Source organism: Pteronotus mesoamericanus, unplaced genomic scaffold (assembly GCF_021234165.1).
Source record: "Pteronotus mesoamericanus isolate MK-2021 breed Mesoamerican mustached bat unplaced genomic scaffold, CSHL_Meso_final contig_181, whole genome shotgun sequence".
Classification (NCBI taxonomy): domain Eukaryota; kingdom Metazoa; phylum Chordata; class Mammalia; order Chiroptera; family Mormoopidae; genus Pteronotus; species Pteronotus mesoamericanus.
The window spans coordinates 10,877,650-10,894,983 of record NW_026555077.1 but is presented as its reverse complement, the minus strand read 5'-3'; the positions used below and the strand labels follow the sequence as shown (position 1 = coordinate 10,894,983).

Sequence of the window (17,334 nt, the reverse complement as noted above, 5' to 3'; positions counted from 1 at the left end):
ATCCCCCCCACCCCCTTAGTTCATGTCCACGGGTCATAAATAAAAGTTCTTTGGCTTCTCCATTTCCTATACTATTCTTAACCTCCACCTGTCTATTTTGTACCTACCAATTACATTTATTTCCTGCTCCTTTTCCACATTCTCCCCCTTCCCTTCCACACTGATAACCTTCTATGTGATCTCCATTTCTGTGATCCTGTTCCTTTTCTAGTTGTTTGCTTAGTTTGTTTTTGTTTGTTTTCTTTAGGTTCAGTTGTTGGTTGTTATGAGTTTCTTGTCATTTTACTGTTCATAGTTTTTGATCTTTTTCTTAGATAAGTCCCTGGAGCATTTCATATGATAAGGGTTTGGTGATGATGAACTCCTTTAACTTGACCTTTTCTGGGAAGCACTTTATCTACCCTTCTATTCTAAATGACAGCTTTGCTGGATAGAGTGATCTTGGATGTAGGTCCTTGCCTTTCATGACTTTGAATACTTCTTTCCAACCCCATCTTGCCTGTAAGGTTTCTTTTGAGAAATCAGCTGATAGTCTTATGGGAACTCCTTTGTAGGTAACTGTCTCCTTTTCTCTTGCTGCTTTTAAGATTCTTTCTTTATCTTTAATCTTGAGTAATATAATTATGATGTGCCTTGGTGTGTGCTTCCTTGGGTCCAACTTCTTTGGGACTCTGAACTTCTTAGACTTCCTGGAAGTCTTATTTCCTTGGCCAGATTGGGGAAGTTCTCCTTCATTATTTTTTCAAACAAGTTTTCAATTTCTTGCTCTTCCTCTTCTCCTTCTGGCATCCTATGATTTGGATGTTGGAATGTTTAAAGTTGTCCTGAGGGTTCCTAAGCCTCTCCTCATTTTTTTTTTGAATTCTTGTTTCTTCATTCTGTTCTGGTTGAATGTTTATTTCTTCCTTCTGCTTCAAATAATTTATTTGAGTCCTGATTTCCTTCCCCTCACTGTTGGTTCCCTGTATGTTTTTATTTATTTCACTTTGGATAGCCTTCACATTTTCTTCCATTTTGCAACCATACTCAACCATTTCTGTGAGCATCGAGATTACCACTGAGCATCCAGATTACCAGAACTGTGCATCTGATAGGTTGGCTATCTGTTCATCACTTCTTTCTGTTTTTGGAGCTTTGATCTGTTCTTCCATTTGGGCCATATTTCTTTATCTCATCATGCCTGTTATGATGGAAGGGGCGGAGCCTCAGGTATTCACCAGGGTGGGGCAACCCAGGTCTGCTGAGTTGTGGCACTGTATGTGGGGAAGGGGTCCGAGAGAGAACAATGCCACTTGTTTGGCCCTTGCCAGCTTTCAGTCACTTCCCCTGCTATCCACAAGCAAATTTGGCCTTTCTAGTGCTGATCCCCAGGTGGGTGGGCTTGTATACATTCTAGGACCCTGTGGGTCTCTCCAACGAGCTCTCCTGCTCCCACAACGAGCCGCAACTCCCACAGGTTTTTATAGCTCTAGGTTTTGAGGCTTTCTTTTCCTGCACTGGAACCTGGATTGTGCGGTCTGTCTTACTTCCCAGTTGTTCCTCCCTTTTTGTCAACATGCAGATGTGGGACTGCCCAGTCCTCCAGCCACTGCCTTGCCACGTGTCCCCTCCTACCGGTCTGGATGGATGTTTCTTCTTTAACTCCTTGGTTGTCGGACTTCCGTATAATTCAATTTTCTGGCAGTCCTGGTTATTTTTTTGTTTTTAAATTTGTTGTTTCCTTTTGGTTGTGTGAGGAGGCAAAATATATTTACCTATGCTCCATCTTGGCTGGAAGTCTGATTGAGCCCAAATTTTAATCTGTATGTCAGGTTGACTTACATCCCTGATGTGTTATAGAGTGTATTAGAGTTTTACACACTTAATCGTGTATGGTAAAAATTGTTTTTGTTTTGTGTGTTCATATTTGTAGCTATGGAAGTTTTAAATTATGTGGGGAGAGCTGATGGAAAAAGAGGCTCTTGGAGGACTGGTAAAAGTGAAGCAAGGTAAGGTCCATTTTAAATTGGTAAGTGTAATCAAAGTTTTCTTTCTGTATTGCATTTTCATACGGACAGTTTCTTTTTCAGGAATGAAGACGAAATGTATAAAATTCTCTTGAATGATTATGAATATCGTCAGAAACAAATCCTAATGGAAAATGCTGAACTTAAGAAGGTTCTTCAGCAAATGAAAAAGGAAATGATTTCTCTTCTTTCTCCCCAAAAGCAGAAACCTAGAGAAAGAGCAGATGATAGTACAGGAACTGTAAGTGGCTCTTTCCTCTCACAGTCTTCAGATTGCTAATTAGAACAATTGAAACACTAGATAGGTGCTCTCAGTGGGGACACTATTGATACTTTGGACAGGACACTGCTATGCTAACCCCAGTCATCCGTGACAACGACATAAATGTCCCTATATGTTGTCCTGGGAAATGATGGGGATTATTTTCTGAGGACTTAATCTGTGCCAAACACTGTGATAAGCCCTTTTATAAGCATTGTGTTATTTCATTCTTATTATAATTTGATGCTTTTGATACTATAATTATCTCTATTTACATGTGAGGCACAATAGTTAGCTCACTATCACACATGACAGAACTAGGATTTGAATCCAAGTCTGTCTCACTCCAGAGTTTGTGTTTTAACCACTGTGCCAATATTCTTTAAATATTTTATTGGAAGTATGGTATATTTAAGCAGGCTCTACTTTTCAGAGAATGAAACTTTTGTTAACTTCAGGAACCAAATAATCATTCAATTAATAAATATATTTGAGTGTATATTATGTTCTAGTCTGTGAAAGAAAAAGCTAAAAAGATTTTGACTTTTTTCCTTGTGTGTGTCTGGGCTGCTATACCAAAGCACCATAAAGTAGCTTATAAACAACAGAAATTTATTTCTCACAGCTCTGCAGCCTGGAAGTCCAAAGTCATGGTGCCAGCATATTGGGTGCCTGGCGGGGGACCTCTTCTTGGTTGCAGATTGCGGACTTGTTGTGCTCTCACATGGTAGAAGGGGAGCCAGAGAGCTCACTGGCCCCTTTTATAGAGGCACTCATCCCGGTGACGACCTGATCGCCTCCCAAAGGTGTCCCCTCCTAATCCCGTTGCATGGGAGGTTAGACCTTCATCATAGGAATTTTGAGGGAGTTGCATCCCTCAGGAAGCTCTTTTTGAGAGAGACACACATGTAGAAAAGTAATAATTCTGTAATTATTAAAGGCTATGTGTGGTACCGTGTGTGAAAGAAAAGTTATAGCAATCAAGGAGGGCATCACACATCAAGTGACATTTGAGTTGGCTCTTTAAAAAAATGAGTAGGTGTCTTGGAGGTAGAAAGCATGGGAAAGCTTTTGACAAAGGGAGAAATATATGTGCGATGATTTGAAAAAACGTCACATAAAATGGCAAAAAGTTCTTTTAACTTAATTGTTTTACATATGAGTTTAAATTCTGGATTCAAGATTCGTGACTAAAATTGGAAAATAACAGTGTTGATGGAAAGTGCTAATTACCAGCAAGTCACCAGAACTTGTTTTTTAAACCTATGTTTGAGGACCACAGGTATTCCCCATTTTTTGAAAGTCTGCATTACACCACTTTGCTTTTACAGAAAAAGCCTACATTAGTATGTATTTTCATTAACCAAAATAAATAAATAAATAAATAAATTTGATGAGGATTGTCACTTTTAAATGAACAGTAATTAGTTCTTCACATTACGTCATTTCAGTTTATGAAAGTTTTCATAGCAGCACTCCACTTTTGGATATCGGGGAAAACCATTATTTATTTGCAGCATCACAGATCCTTCTAACCAATAAGCCCGTGCCACCTCTCACGTTTTTTTCTTCCTTCTTTAAAAAACAACATTACCTGAGTGTTCTTTTAAATTCTACACTTTGGGGCCTGCTCAATGTCTTATATTTAGTTAACCTTTTCTCTCAAAGTTTCTCTCTCCTGGTCAGTTCTTAATACTCACTAATGCCTCTCCAGAGTTACCATAGTCTCTTTTACTCCTTCACTTTTGGGCCCAAATTTTATTAATCTCTTAATTACTAGCTTTAAGTTAGCAAAAATACCATATTTTGCCATGTATAATGTGCACCCATGCATTATACATGGGATTATTATACCTATTATTATATCCATGTTATGTAATCATTATACCCATGTATAACATGCATTCTTATTTTTCCCTCAAAAATTTGAGCAAAATGCACATTATACATGGCAAAATACAATAGGTAGCAAATAAAGATCTTTCTCAGATAATTGAATTCACCCTCTCCCTCATTACTGAGCCAGTAGTATCAGTGTAATTCATAATTCAAATGTTTAGGTTTGGAGAAACAATTTCAAGATATTTTGTGTTTTTAAAAGACCTGTTTTATAGATCTTTCTTCCATTAAAATTTAAGTGACTCAACCATGTCTTCCTTTTAAGAAAAAAATCTGGAGCATTATAGTAAGAGAAAAAAGATGGAACATTGGAATATGTATAGGTAGCATCCACGTTTCATTTATTTTGCTTACTTAATTGTAGCCAAAATTTATACTCAAAATTCGCATTAAATTAATACTTAATTTTCATTTTGTGGTTTTAGAGTTCCATTCAGTTTGGAAATGTGCAACAATTTTGTTCATTTTTTGAAAAATAATGGATTTATAGTATTCTTAAAATATATAGAAGAGAAGGTATAGCTCTTTGGAAGAGTTACTGGCAAACAGGTCTATAAGATTGATTGGCAGGAACCACAGGGTCCTAATGAGCTACACCCTGAACATTTCCCTACCCGCTGCCCAGGGACACGTTGACCTCTACAGCCCGTCACTGACCTGAGAATACTGATACTGTTCTTCAGACTCAGGACCATTTTATGTAGATTCAGGTTATTATGACATATTCATTTTAATATTGTTTCCATATGTTCTTTATCCTGCATTCATTCTGTTTGATCATATGCAGTAATTAAGTCTGCTACATTTTCCTATGATTTAATGTCTTGGCAGAATTCACAAGGAAAAATAATCTCCAGTTTTATTTTTAAAAATTAAATCAGAAAAATAGGATTAACAGTTCCTTTTACTTTGGAGGTTATTTCATGGGTTTACTTAAGCAGTCTAAGATTGGAGACAGGTGAATCTAACTTTCTCTCGATTTTACCTCTTGACTGTGTTACACTGGGCAAGTTACTCCTTGCCTGAGCTTCTCCACATTGTAACATGATTTGAGGATTAATTAACACATGAAAGCATCTAACACATTGGACAGGCTGTAACTTCCTCACAAAGCTGCATGACTCTTGTCACTAACTATATTTGGATTCAAATTGAGGTTTGAAGAGACCTGAACTGAGGAATTTCTACCTTCAATATTAATTGCTTTTTCTTAAGATATTTATGTTAAATACTGGGTCACATACGCTTAAGATACAAGACAGAAATGATTTTGATAAGTATTTGACAGTCAATCAGATTACTACTGCCTTTGCATGGATGGGCCTAGAAAGCATTCATGCTAACTGAAATAAGCCAGTCAGAGAAAGACAGGTACCATATGATTCCATTCATATGGGGAATCTAATGAACAAACTGAACTAACAAGCAAAATAGAGACAAGGCTCATAGATAGAGAGCAGGCCGACAGCTGTTGGGGTGAGGGTGAGTTGGAGGCTGGGTAGGGGGTGCGGAAGGAGTGAGTAAAAAAGAAAAAAAAACTCATGGACACAGACAACAGGGTGGTGGTTGCTGGGGGGAGGGAGGCGAGGAAGGATGTTGGGGGAGAAATGGTGATGGACTTGGGGTAGTGAACACATAGTACAGTGTACAGATATACCTGAAACGTGTATAATGTGTATAATTTTGTTAGGAACCAGTGTTACCCCAATAAATTCAATAAAAAGAAAAAAAGCCATTCTAAAATACTGGTCTTTACACCTCTTGCAGGTTATCTCTGATGCTGAAGAAGATCCTGGGGAACTGAGTAGAGAGAGTATGTGGGACCTTTCCTGTGAAACTGTGAGAGAGCAGCTTACAAACAGCATCAGGAAACAGTGGAGAATTTTGAAAAGTCACGTAGAAAAACTTGATAACCAAGGTAACTACTGCCTAAACGCGTGCAGAATGAGTTGTGACACAGTAAACTTAATTTTCAGTCACTTAAAAAGCCATGGTACGAGCTCAGACCTGAAGCACTTTAGCTCAGTTTGGTGATTTAAAAAGCCAAACTGCCCACTTGTAGACATGAGGTTTGAATCTCATTGAGAAAAGACGCTTGACTCTCAGAGTGAACCTTTCTCTGAGGAGAAGACATCGAGATTCATGTGCTCTGAATGCAGCGTGCAGCTGGGGAGAGTGAGCAGTCTCTTACCAAATCTTGGGAATCAAGAAATAATTAATCATCAGGTAGTATAAACATGAACTTTTACTTATTCTAGATACTTGGATATTCCTAGGTTCCTAGTAATTAATTTTTAAATTATTTTCCAAATAATAGATGTAAAGTGTTTTCGCATCTATTAGGGAGTACATAAAGTAGAATATTCAGGTCTCTATTCCCTATACCTAACACTAAACAGGTTGGTGCATCTATTTCTAAACTTTTCTCCTTGCATACACAAAATATGTATTTAAAAATATATAAAAAACAAAAATTGAACATTTTAGACATCTTTCCCAGTCAATAAAGATAGTATAAATAGATCTGTATTGATGAATGTTATCCATAGTATTTTACCTTTATTAAAATTTACATGCTCTTCAATCAAGGAAATTAAGCTTCTACTTAGTAAGTGAAGTCTGTTTAAAAAATTTTACTCTATATTGTCAAAAATAACAAATTCAGTGCCAATTTTGTTCAAAAATAAAGAACAATTAGCAAAATTATTTTAAGTACCAAACTTAGTTTACATGAGATTTTATGGATTTGAGTGAGTCATCATCGTCTGTTAATAAATAACAAGTATGTTTGAACTTCGTATTTGTTAAATTTAATACCAGAGAGCAAGATTTGTAGCACTGCATTGATCTTTGAAGAAGTGTCAAAAGAACACAATTCACAAATGTTAATTATTTTTCTCTTCTGTAAATATATGTTGTCCATTTTTAATTAGGACATAATTTTGAATAAATATGGATTACAAATTAAGTGTTGGCAATAAAGCTCTATTTATATGGATATCATTAAGTCCATAAAGAATACCAGTTTATAGTTGTCATAAACTCCTTATAGTTGCTTTGATTTTTAAATTTTTCAAGTGTTAAAATAGTATAAATTTAATTTTAATATATATTTTATGAAATTTTTAAATATATGTCCAACCAAAAAACAGCATACATTAAATGGTGACTATTAAACTTATGTCATTACTGCTTTTGTGTTAGTTTCAAAGGTGCACCTAGAAGGTTTCAATGATGAAGATGTAATCTCACGACAAGATCATGAGGAAGAAACTGAAAAACTTGAGTTAGAAATTCAGCAGTGTAAAGAAATGATTAAAACGCAACAACAACTTTTACAGGTATATGTGAGTTAATTTTTAAAACTATTCTCCCTTGAGAAGGACCAGAACGTTACTGAATCTTGCTAGATTTCTATTCCTTATTGCATAAGATCTGTAGTATTCGACATTTGCCTGATCTAAACTAAATTCTCTGCTTACTAACAGGTAGATTTCCTACCACTGCATAGTCAGTGCTTTGCCAGTGAGAGTAGAATAATTTGAGAAATGACACACCTCAGTTGACTTTCTCATTCTTCATAATTTCTGTCCATCCCCTCAAGTCTGACCTGCTTTCCCTCGTTACATTTCAACTTGCTGGTGTGCTGCAGGGTCCCTCTGGAACTTAACTGTGTTTTAAAATCTAATAGCAGCAGCTCGCTACTGCCTGTGACGATGACACCACGTCACTGCTCCGAGACTGTTACTTGTTGGAAGAAAAGGAACGCCTCAAAGAAGAATGGTCCCTATTTAAAGAGCAAAAAAAGAATTTTGAGAAAGAAAGACGAAGCTTTACAGAAGCTGCCATTCGCCTAGGATTGGAGGTATCCTAAACAATTAGCTTTCAAAATGTAGAGCTTTTGAGAATGTGGGGAGACTGCAGTGGAGTGCATCTAAGGTCTGTCCATTTCTTTGCTGTCCATTTTTTTTAAAAAAGCATTTTTCCAGTGATTTCATATATAACTTGAAATGAAAGGGATGCCAAGCACATGAATTACAGGAGGATATCTTTTTGCCTTTACCATATTTGGGGGTTGAAAAACTGAAAAAAACAAAAACCAGGCGGGAAGGTGGAAACTAACGTATTTGAACAAAAAATAAAAATTAAACAATAAAACCAAAACTAAGCATTCATCATCCCTTTTGGATTAGCTTTTTCCTGTTAAGTGTTCAGCCTCCCATGAGAGATGTCATTTGGGCATGTGCCATCTATCCATTGTCAGTAGAAATAGTGTCAGAAGACAGTACAAATGAACATGTTTGTTGTTTTGTTTTTGAAAAAGGAAGTATGGTAAAAAATGAAGTCCTCCCTCTTTCCAGCCCCCACCCAGGGGTATGCCTTACCAGTGAGCAGCGGGACTGCTGTATATGCTCTTCTACAGCTTGCTTTTTTAACTTAGCAGTGTATTATCTACAGATTTTCCTTTCAAAGATTACAGAAGTAATGTCAGGACATGGTTTAAAAAATAAAATCAACCTGTACAAAAATCTACAAAGTGAGAAAATTACCCTCCTTTCTTATTGCCAGTTTGATTTCTCAAAAGTAACTGCTGTTATAAGTTTCTGTTTGTAATTCTTCTGGGAAGGAGTATTTGAACTTTAATATTGGTCAGTGTTTTTTTTCTTGATACCAGTGTATTGATTCCCAAAGAGAAGGCATCTAATGCCGTTATCGTACCTGTCATTTAATTGTTCCTTACTACACCTGGTTTCTTCCTAATATTGTTACTTTTTTAAATTACTTTTTAAAAATATTGTCAACTCTGGTTGACTTTTTTACTTTTAAGTAAACTGTTTAATGCTTCTACTTCATGTTCACTCAACTTCAGACAGTATTAGTTTATCCTTGCAATGACAGATGATGTTCTCCTAGTTACGCTTATTCCACTTCTCTTCCCTGGCACTTCCCAGTTTTCATGATACTATTTTTCACTGTCAAGTGTTACCACATTTATATTATGTCCTGTAATATAACCCAGGTATAAGCATTTTGTGTAAGGTTGACACTTAAAAATTGAAAAGCAGGAAAGAACATTGATAACATCATTATGTAAATTTTATTCATTTTATAACCAAGTAGTATGTTTGGACACATAGAAAATATTCTATATTATTAACACTGTCAGCCGGAAGGTAATCTTCTGTGTATCACTGTGTGTGTGAATTCTTTGACTTTCTTTGTGCACTTCGCTTCCTTTATGATTTCCTGAGTCGGATGCAGCTGCCATGTTTCTTGTATCTCGTGGCGTCCCCTTTCTTGGGGTTCTTTTTGAGTGAGCTGTATTACCTTATTAATTTTCTCATGACTAGTGTGTGAGTGAAAAATATTTTGAATTTTGGAATATATAAAAATGTATTCATACTTGATTGGTTTGTCCGCATACAGAATTTAAGTTCCAACTTTTCCCCTTGAAACTTTGAAAAAGTTACTTCATTTCTTCTAGTATTTGGTTTTGCTGATGAGAAGCCTGACTATAATATAACTCACATTAATTTGTAGCTACCGTGTATTTTTATTTTTTCCCCCCATATCTGGAAGCTTTTGGAATTTTACATTTGTAAAGTTCTGACGTTTAACCAGAACCTGTCTAGGTAGCTTCTTTTAGGCTGAAGGTGTCACAGGTGGGCACAGGTAACCAGGTTCTTGGTGACTGCGGACAAAAAATTGAACTGAACACACGGAGTTTATAGCAGAAAGCGAGAAAAAGCAGATTTATTAAGCCACACAGAACACGGGAGCAGCCCAACGCGGAGCAGAGCGGAGCAGAGCAGAGCCTCACAGCAGCAGCAGCAGCAACAGCCCCCAACTCAGAGGCTGGAGGGCTTTTATGCCTTAGGCTGGATTTTCCCAGGATTTCCTTGATTGTCTACTGGGAAGGGGATCCCACAAGGCTAATTTATTATAATACTATTATAATGAAGCAGGGGTCAGGTAGCATCTTCTGCACAGGTGCAGTCCTGATTCACTAGGATTCAGTGCTTTTCCAGATGCAGAAACTACCAGTCTTAGAACAGGGTCTCCGCCCTTTATCCATGTTCTTTATCTTAGCCCTGGGGCACCTCTGGAGTTTCTTGCTTCCTGACTGTCTCCTGCCTCAAAGGTACACTGTATTTCTTTAGTCTAAGGATATTTTCTTCTGTCCTCTATTTTTTCTTCCTTTGACTTCTCTTGCATTATAGAACTTTTATTAGACAAATGTTTGCCCTTCTGACTGTAGCTATAGATTAACTTTACATTCTGAATTTGGGGCTATTCTCTTACGTTTATCTTATGCAACACCAACCTGGTATTCAGCAAGGTCAGTTTTCTTACTCATTTTATCCACTGAATTTTTATTTCAGAGTTTATCTTTTTAAGTTTTTAATAGCTTTATTTTTTTTTTTTGCTTTTCTTTGTATAGCATTGTATTATAGGTGTGTGTAAATGTCCCATAATTTGTATTCTAGTTTTTTAGAAAGATTTTTTTCTTTCTTGAACTGATGTCCATGATCAGTTCTCTTTCTTTTTTTAGTATTTTTTATAGTTTTTCTATTACAGCTGTCCCCGTTTTCCCCTTTGCTCTCCTCTGCTCCACCCACCCTCCGGCTCCCACAGTCAGTCCCCACCCTGTTGTTCCTGTCCATCTGTCATTTGTACTTGTTCTTTAATTAGGCCCTTCCCCTTCTTTCCTCCCTCGTCCCCCGATCTTGGCCTTTTTTCCTATGCTATTAGTTTTCGTCAAATATCTGGTGATGCCTGATTTTATATTAATATTTATGAGTGAAAGGCTATACATGTTGGTTATTTTAAATAGCTGTCATGGATTTTCTCCAAGTTATAAAAATCTACTCCATCAATAGCTGTCTTCCTCAGGAAACAAGGACAATTTGCGCCAGCATTCTCTGTTACAGGATCACCTCTGTTTCTGAGCCTGTATCCCCACCCTCCCCCAGGAGACACTCTTGCTACTTTGCATACACTCTCAGTTGCCAGCATGAGAATGTCTCTGCCTCTGGTCCCCGGGGGACACCAGGCTCAGTGAAGGATGGGCAGGAAGGAAGGACCAGAAACCTGAGGGGTGGGAGAGAATTTAGTATAGGATTCATCAGCTGTGTGGAATAGGGAGGTTTGACGTGTGCCCCCTTGTGGTTTAGTGGTGGCTGCTGGTGCTGGCAGACGGCTGGAGGGTGACAGCTATGCTTGGTAAAGCCTGACCTCCTTTTTCACGTCAGATTAATTTACAGTGGGGTATTTTTTCTGTTTTTTTGTGGTTTTATATTTATAATGTTCTCTATTATATTAGAACTATATATATATTATAAAATATAGCAAAAGTTATAATCTGTATATTTAAAAGTTATGCTAATATGACAATTTTTTGCCTTGTTCATTTGAATTTACTCAAAATTGATGTGAAAAATAGTGATATGTTGTTTTTTTAGGTGAAATGGGTGACTTTTTAAAACAATTTTCTTAAGTTTTTAAAAAATTTTCTAGGTTAATTCATATGTCTTAAGAAATACATGCATGATAACCAGAAGACAAACACAAGTAGCTAGAGAAATCATGTGAAATGGCAACTACGTGAATGCTAAAATACTGATCAATATTTCTTTGGTTTGCTTGTTATGGTAGAGAAAGGCATTTGAAGAAGAAAGAGCCAGTTGGTTAAAGCAACAGTTCTTAAATATGACTACTTTTGACCACCAGAATTCAGAAAATGTGAGATTTTTCAGTGCCTTCTCAGGAAGTGAGTACTTCATAAACTCTTTCATCTAAATTATTGATATAAAACTGTAAATTATTGATATCAAGCTTTGGAGAGCACAAGTAAGAGCTTTCTAATTGGAGCTAAAAAAAAATCAACATTAATATGTATTGTAGTGAAAATGGGAATGACAGGGCTGCGCATACCGAGGACCACTGTTGTTGTGTGATGATGTCAAGTTTTTGAAAATGTGTAAAACAAGTATTTTTAAAACTAGATCCTTCTAAAGGTTTTTGGAATCTGTATAACAAAGATTGCCTGTCTCACTGTGTCATACCTTGCTCAGAGCTACAAATGATTCATCACAGGTAACCACCTTCACTGTATTTAATACCTCACCATATGCACCGCCTTTTTTTGTCCCACAGGTTCTGATCAGGACAATCTTACCGTGCACTCAAGGCCACGACAGAAGCCTCACAGTGTGTCTAACGGGTCTCCAGTTTGTACCTCTAAATTTACCAAATCTCTTCCTGCTTCTCCATCGACTTCCGACATTGGCCAGACACGGTCCTGTGTATCAGAACACAGGTATTGCTCTGTAGGTCATCTCATATATATGTACCATCCCTAGAACTCTAAGGAAGAATTGGCCTTTCTGCAGTATTAGCAACAGTAGAGGCTTTCTGGGATTTAGTAGATTGATTCATTCATTATGCAAATTTTTATTGGGTATCCATTATGTATAGACAACCATTAGGTGCTGGAAATGCAGATGTGAGCAAGGTGGATCTGGTCCCCGTCTTCTGGAAACAAAATGATATAATGTGATTCTTCTTATTTAGATTCACATATAAAATACAATTTAAAATATAGTCCTATTTCCAGGAGTCACGTAATATTTTAAGTACTTTAATTTTATTAAATAGAAGAATATTTTTTTGACAGTTTTGATAGAGTACATATTGCAGAGTTTCTTTCGTGTGCCCATTTCATGGGTGCTGAAGGGCAAAGCGCTCAGTAAAGCCCGCTCATCCTGGATGGGGAAGTGGGACCTGCGCCCAAGGATGACAGGGTGAAACAGCTGCTCCCCATCCCAGGACACCCACATACTGCTATTTATCTGCTCCATTTTGGTATTTTCCTCTGTCACAAGTCGTTAAATCATTTTCTAAGGTATAATATCAATTCTCTACCACACAGCCTACTCCAAGTGAGTTTTAACTAAGCAGCTAGACCATTCCTAGTGATATAGACGACTAGAAAAGAACTCAGGGATGTGTTAAAAAGCATGCTGGCAATTGTTTGCCACTTACAGCAGGAGCGAGAGGTGAAGGCCTGCAGTTTGCCAGGCGCCCTAGAAAGAGGAGCCAGGCCTGCCGCACACGGGGCCTGTGGTTGTAAGACACTGGTGTGGAGTGAAGTGTTGAAGAAGCCACCCAGCCCTCGGACCAAGAGTTGTTAAAACAGATGAATTTTAAAACAAAAATAGGAAACTTTAAAAAAGGATGAGACATCCACGTTTAGTTGCTTTCTGAAAGGATTAGGACTCTAAGTAAATACTGGGGGCAAAGAGGCGCTGGGGGAAGAACCCTCCAGGCAAATGTAGGGACCCTGAGGCGGGCACGCTGTGTGTGGGTGGTGAGTGCAGTTAGCAAGCAAGACCAAGAGGGGGCAGTGGGCAGGGGGTTCATATCCTGTAAGGTGCTAGGTGAGTAGATAGGGGTTAAAACATTGTTATGTGTAAGTTCAAATATATGTAAGTGTAGAGAGAATAAGGTCAGGAATCCCTATCACTCTGCTTCAGCAGTTGTCAACTCATGATAATATCGTTCATTTATAACCACACTCTGCTCCCCACCCTCATATACACTTGAGATTTTATTTATAAAATAGTTTAGTCTGTATTTGTAGGTCAAGATATTATTTTAAGGGCATTGGAAGAGTATTGGAGACTTTCAAGCAGGAGTGTGAAAAAAATTTAAAGATTACTCCATTTTATTACATAGGAAACTTTCTTGGAGCCAGTAATATAAGCTGGGAGACTCAGGAGGCATTAGTGGAGCAGAGGTGAGAGATGATGGTAATTGGGATGAGGGTCATAACATGAAGATCAAAATGTTTGAATTTAAAAGGATCATTTTGCAGTTACAGCTAGTAGGTTGACTGATGGGTTGAATATGGGAAAGTTTAATTAATTTCTAATAAAAAATAATGTAAGCACAGAGTGTTTTCTTACATAGAATGTTATTGAAACACCCAAATTAGATGATCAGAACCATACGTAACTAGAATTATGTCTAAGTTTTATACATACTCTAAATTTAGACATACATTCTAGTTACCATTTACGAGTAATACATTTTGTGTCTAAAACAGAACATAGCATAGTTGCCTCAATTATTTTTATGTACTTAAAATGTTTACCTTTTTACATAATTATTTTTAATTATAAACATTTGATCTAAGTATTTCTTGAAGACACTGTTTTATGTTTAATAAAAGTCCAGCATTCAGCACCTGTGTCAGAGGGTGTGGTGACAGCCAGTCTCAGCGTATGTTTAAAAGCACTTAAGATAATACTTGGTCCATTGTGAACCTTTAATAACAGGTTACAAAAATAAAAATATATGTAAACATAAATGGATTATAAAAATGTTTTTCTGTTTCTTGTATTCCGAGGTTTTATACTATAAATCATCAGTAGCATAGAAGCAGAATTTTGAACTTAAAAAATTTCATTAAGCTATTCACAGTTACTGGCCTCTGAGGATAAAACATAGAAAAAGAATTGTATAACTACTAATCAGGAGAGAAGCCTTTGTAGTTTGATGTAGTTCTTGAAGTTTTGTGTTTTTTTCTTTTTAAATCCTCACGCAAGGATATGTTTTTACTGATTTTTAGGGGGCGGGGCAGGGGGGAGAGAATGAAACATTGATGTGAGAGACAAACATCGAATAGTTGCTCCTGCACGCTCCCTGACCAGGGGTCCAACCCACAGCCAGTGTACGTGCCCTGATCCGGGATCGAACCCACAACCTTTTGGTGTCCGGGACAATGTTCCAACCAACTGATCCACCTGACCAGGGCTTGAAATTTTGTATTAATTGGTAAATTTGGCTTCCTGCTCCTGAAGCACCTTGGATCTAGGTTTGTAATAAGATTATAGCAAAATAATTAGGAGTATTTGTGGCTAATTTCTATAACATCCTCATTGCTCCTTCTCTATAGGATGGAATTTTATAGAAAGGCTGTGTGGGGATTCCATGCAAAGTAACTATGTACTTATTAAGTTAGAGAATTTAGTTGATCGTTGATCTTACCTCATCTGAGATGGCAGGGATTCTGAGGGCTGAATTATAAGCAATTCCTCTTTTTTTTTTTTGGCAATCTTTTAATAATGTTTTTTGTTTAAATTTGTAGTATTAAAGTAAATCAATTTTTTCTTAAGATTGCTTCATTGTAAAATTGTTAGTAAATCAAAGTCCGAACATTTAGGAAAAAAGTTTCTGTGAAAAAAATTACATAAAATATTCACTTGATAAAAATATATTATTCATTGGCTTACCCCTGTAAATTTGAAAGTAATCATTTAACTAGATTTTTTTGTTTTGAAGCTGGTTGGAGAGTGTACTTTTCCGATTGTATTGCGGAAGGTAGGAACTGTGTCTGTGTTCAGACACAAAGGTCGTTAGGGCCTGGCACATTGAACTGAGCGCTGTCTTAAGTGCATAGTGTGTGCTAATTCATTTAGTTCTAGCCCACCCTCTGAGATAGGTGCTGTTATTATTTTTTTTTTGACTGAGGAAGTTGAAGAACAGAGAGGTTTAACTTGCCAAAGTGACACAGTAAGTGGTCCATATTGGGTATAGATGCTTAACCACTTTTGTAGGCACTCATTAAGTGTCTCTATGGGTTGTGAATGGATAGGTAGATGAAACCATGCATGAACAGATGGATGAGTACTGAAAGTAAACATGAAGAGATTAGAAAACAGTGGCGGAAAAATGGGGATATGGGAAACATTAGCTTTCAAAACTCACATGTTGTCTTGGGCTTTAGTTGGGCAGTGTGCTTTAGAGTTAGACTAAAGAAAGAGATAAATAGATGGATAAGATAAAAGTGAATTGTTAGGCTATTTTCAAAGACTTCTTTGCTCTTCACCAGTGGATACTTAAAATTTACTGAGCATGGGACAAGGGAACACTCAGCCTTTAGACTTGGAGGCGTATCTAAAGTTTGAAAGGAGGAGGTGATGATTATTAAGATCTACCTTTCTTTCCCCAATAGTTCAATCAATGTGCTGAATATAACTCCTGAAGAGACTAAACCAAATCGGGTCGGAAGAGAATGTGCAAATCAGAAGTGGAGCGTGGCATCAAGACCTGGATCGCAGGAAGGTTGCTGTAGTGGGTGCTCCTTGACCTACACAAATTCTCATGTAGAAAAAGATGACTTACCTTAGACATGCGGACTGGATTTTTTTCATTAACATGTTCATCACATTTCACATCTAAATTGAAACAGGGTGTGTCATAAAGTCAATCATCTCTAATAATTTAAGGTGGCCTGAGTTGTTTGTTTGGACTTCCTGTTCCTCCCCCAAAGAACTAAAATGTTAAATCTATTTAAAAGGATATAAAGGCTTGGATATGTATTTTTAGTAACAGAAGCATCTGGTTCTGTGAATAAAGGAATGTATAGATGTTTGGATGGAAACAAAAGCACTAGAATGAGTTTCCTCTTATAGTTATTAAAAATAGCACTTTTAGGAAACTGATTGTTGTAAATGTTTTAATTTTGTCCCATATATAGTTGGCATTGAGAGTTTAGCCTTTACTTGAATGTATACTGTAGATTTTTAACAAAGCAAGTTCTATATTTATTATGTTTAGTGTGATTTGAAATTTGCTCTTTCATGGTTTAAATAAAGTGAAATTTATGTATGTTTTGTATATAGATATACATGATTATGTTAAGAAGCTTTAAGATTTAAAAATTTTACACATCCATAATTATAGTATTTCATGCCAATAAAATTTTTATTAGTGGTATTGTTTACAGGTGTATTAGAGCCATTGCCACATTATGTTGTAAGAATTTTTTTGAACTCATTTGAGCAATAAATACTCAAGCTATTCCATGAAGCCAAGTCCTTTAGATAAACATTACTAACATACATTTTTGAGATTCTACAGCATTAGATTTTTTATATATGTAGGATATTATAATTTTTCAAAGGAGTATTGATTATAGGGTAAGAGAGGTAAGATAACAAAAGTACCTTTGAAGAAAGCAATTTAAAAATATTGGCTCAAGCTATTTGGATAATAATAGAAACTATTAAGATATTTAAGATGTTTGGATGGTGGTATTTTCTTTACCAGATGGGTACCCGTACTGTAACAAGGTCAGGCTTTGTGTAGTTATCAGTACTT

At 36.7% G+C, this 17,334-nt stretch overlaps 1 protein-coding gene across 2 annotated transcripts in view; it reads left to right on the top strand.

The window, feature by feature from the left end:
- The window catches only part of SSX2IP (SSX family member 2 interacting protein), a 45,443-nt gene extending 28,638 nt beyond the window's left edge, over positions 1–16,805 (top strand). Inside the window, exons 7-15 of one of the 2 annotated variants that reach the window (XM_054566830.1) lie at positions 1,913–1,988; positions 2,070–2,247; positions 5,935–6,085; positions 7,372–7,508; positions 7,859–8,032; positions 11,824–11,938; positions 12,325–12,487; positions 13,906–13,966; positions 16,187–16,273. In XM_054566830.1, the coding sequence (XP_054422805.1) occupies positions 1,913–1,988; positions 2,070–2,247; positions 5,935–6,085; positions 7,372–7,508; positions 7,859–8,032; positions 11,824–11,938; positions 12,325–12,487; positions 13,906–13,927 (1,016 nt within the window). In that variant the 3' untranslated portion in view covers positions 13,928–13,966; positions 16,187–16,273. Of the gene's footprint in view, positions 1–1,912; positions 1,989–2,069; positions 2,248–5,934; positions 6,086–7,371; positions 7,509–7,858; positions 8,033–11,823; positions 11,939–12,324; positions 12,488–13,905; positions 13,967–16,186 lie in introns of both variants that reach the window. The other variant, XM_054566829.1, reaches the window with a different exon arrangement.
- Positions 16,806–17,334: the final 529 nt, after the last annotated feature.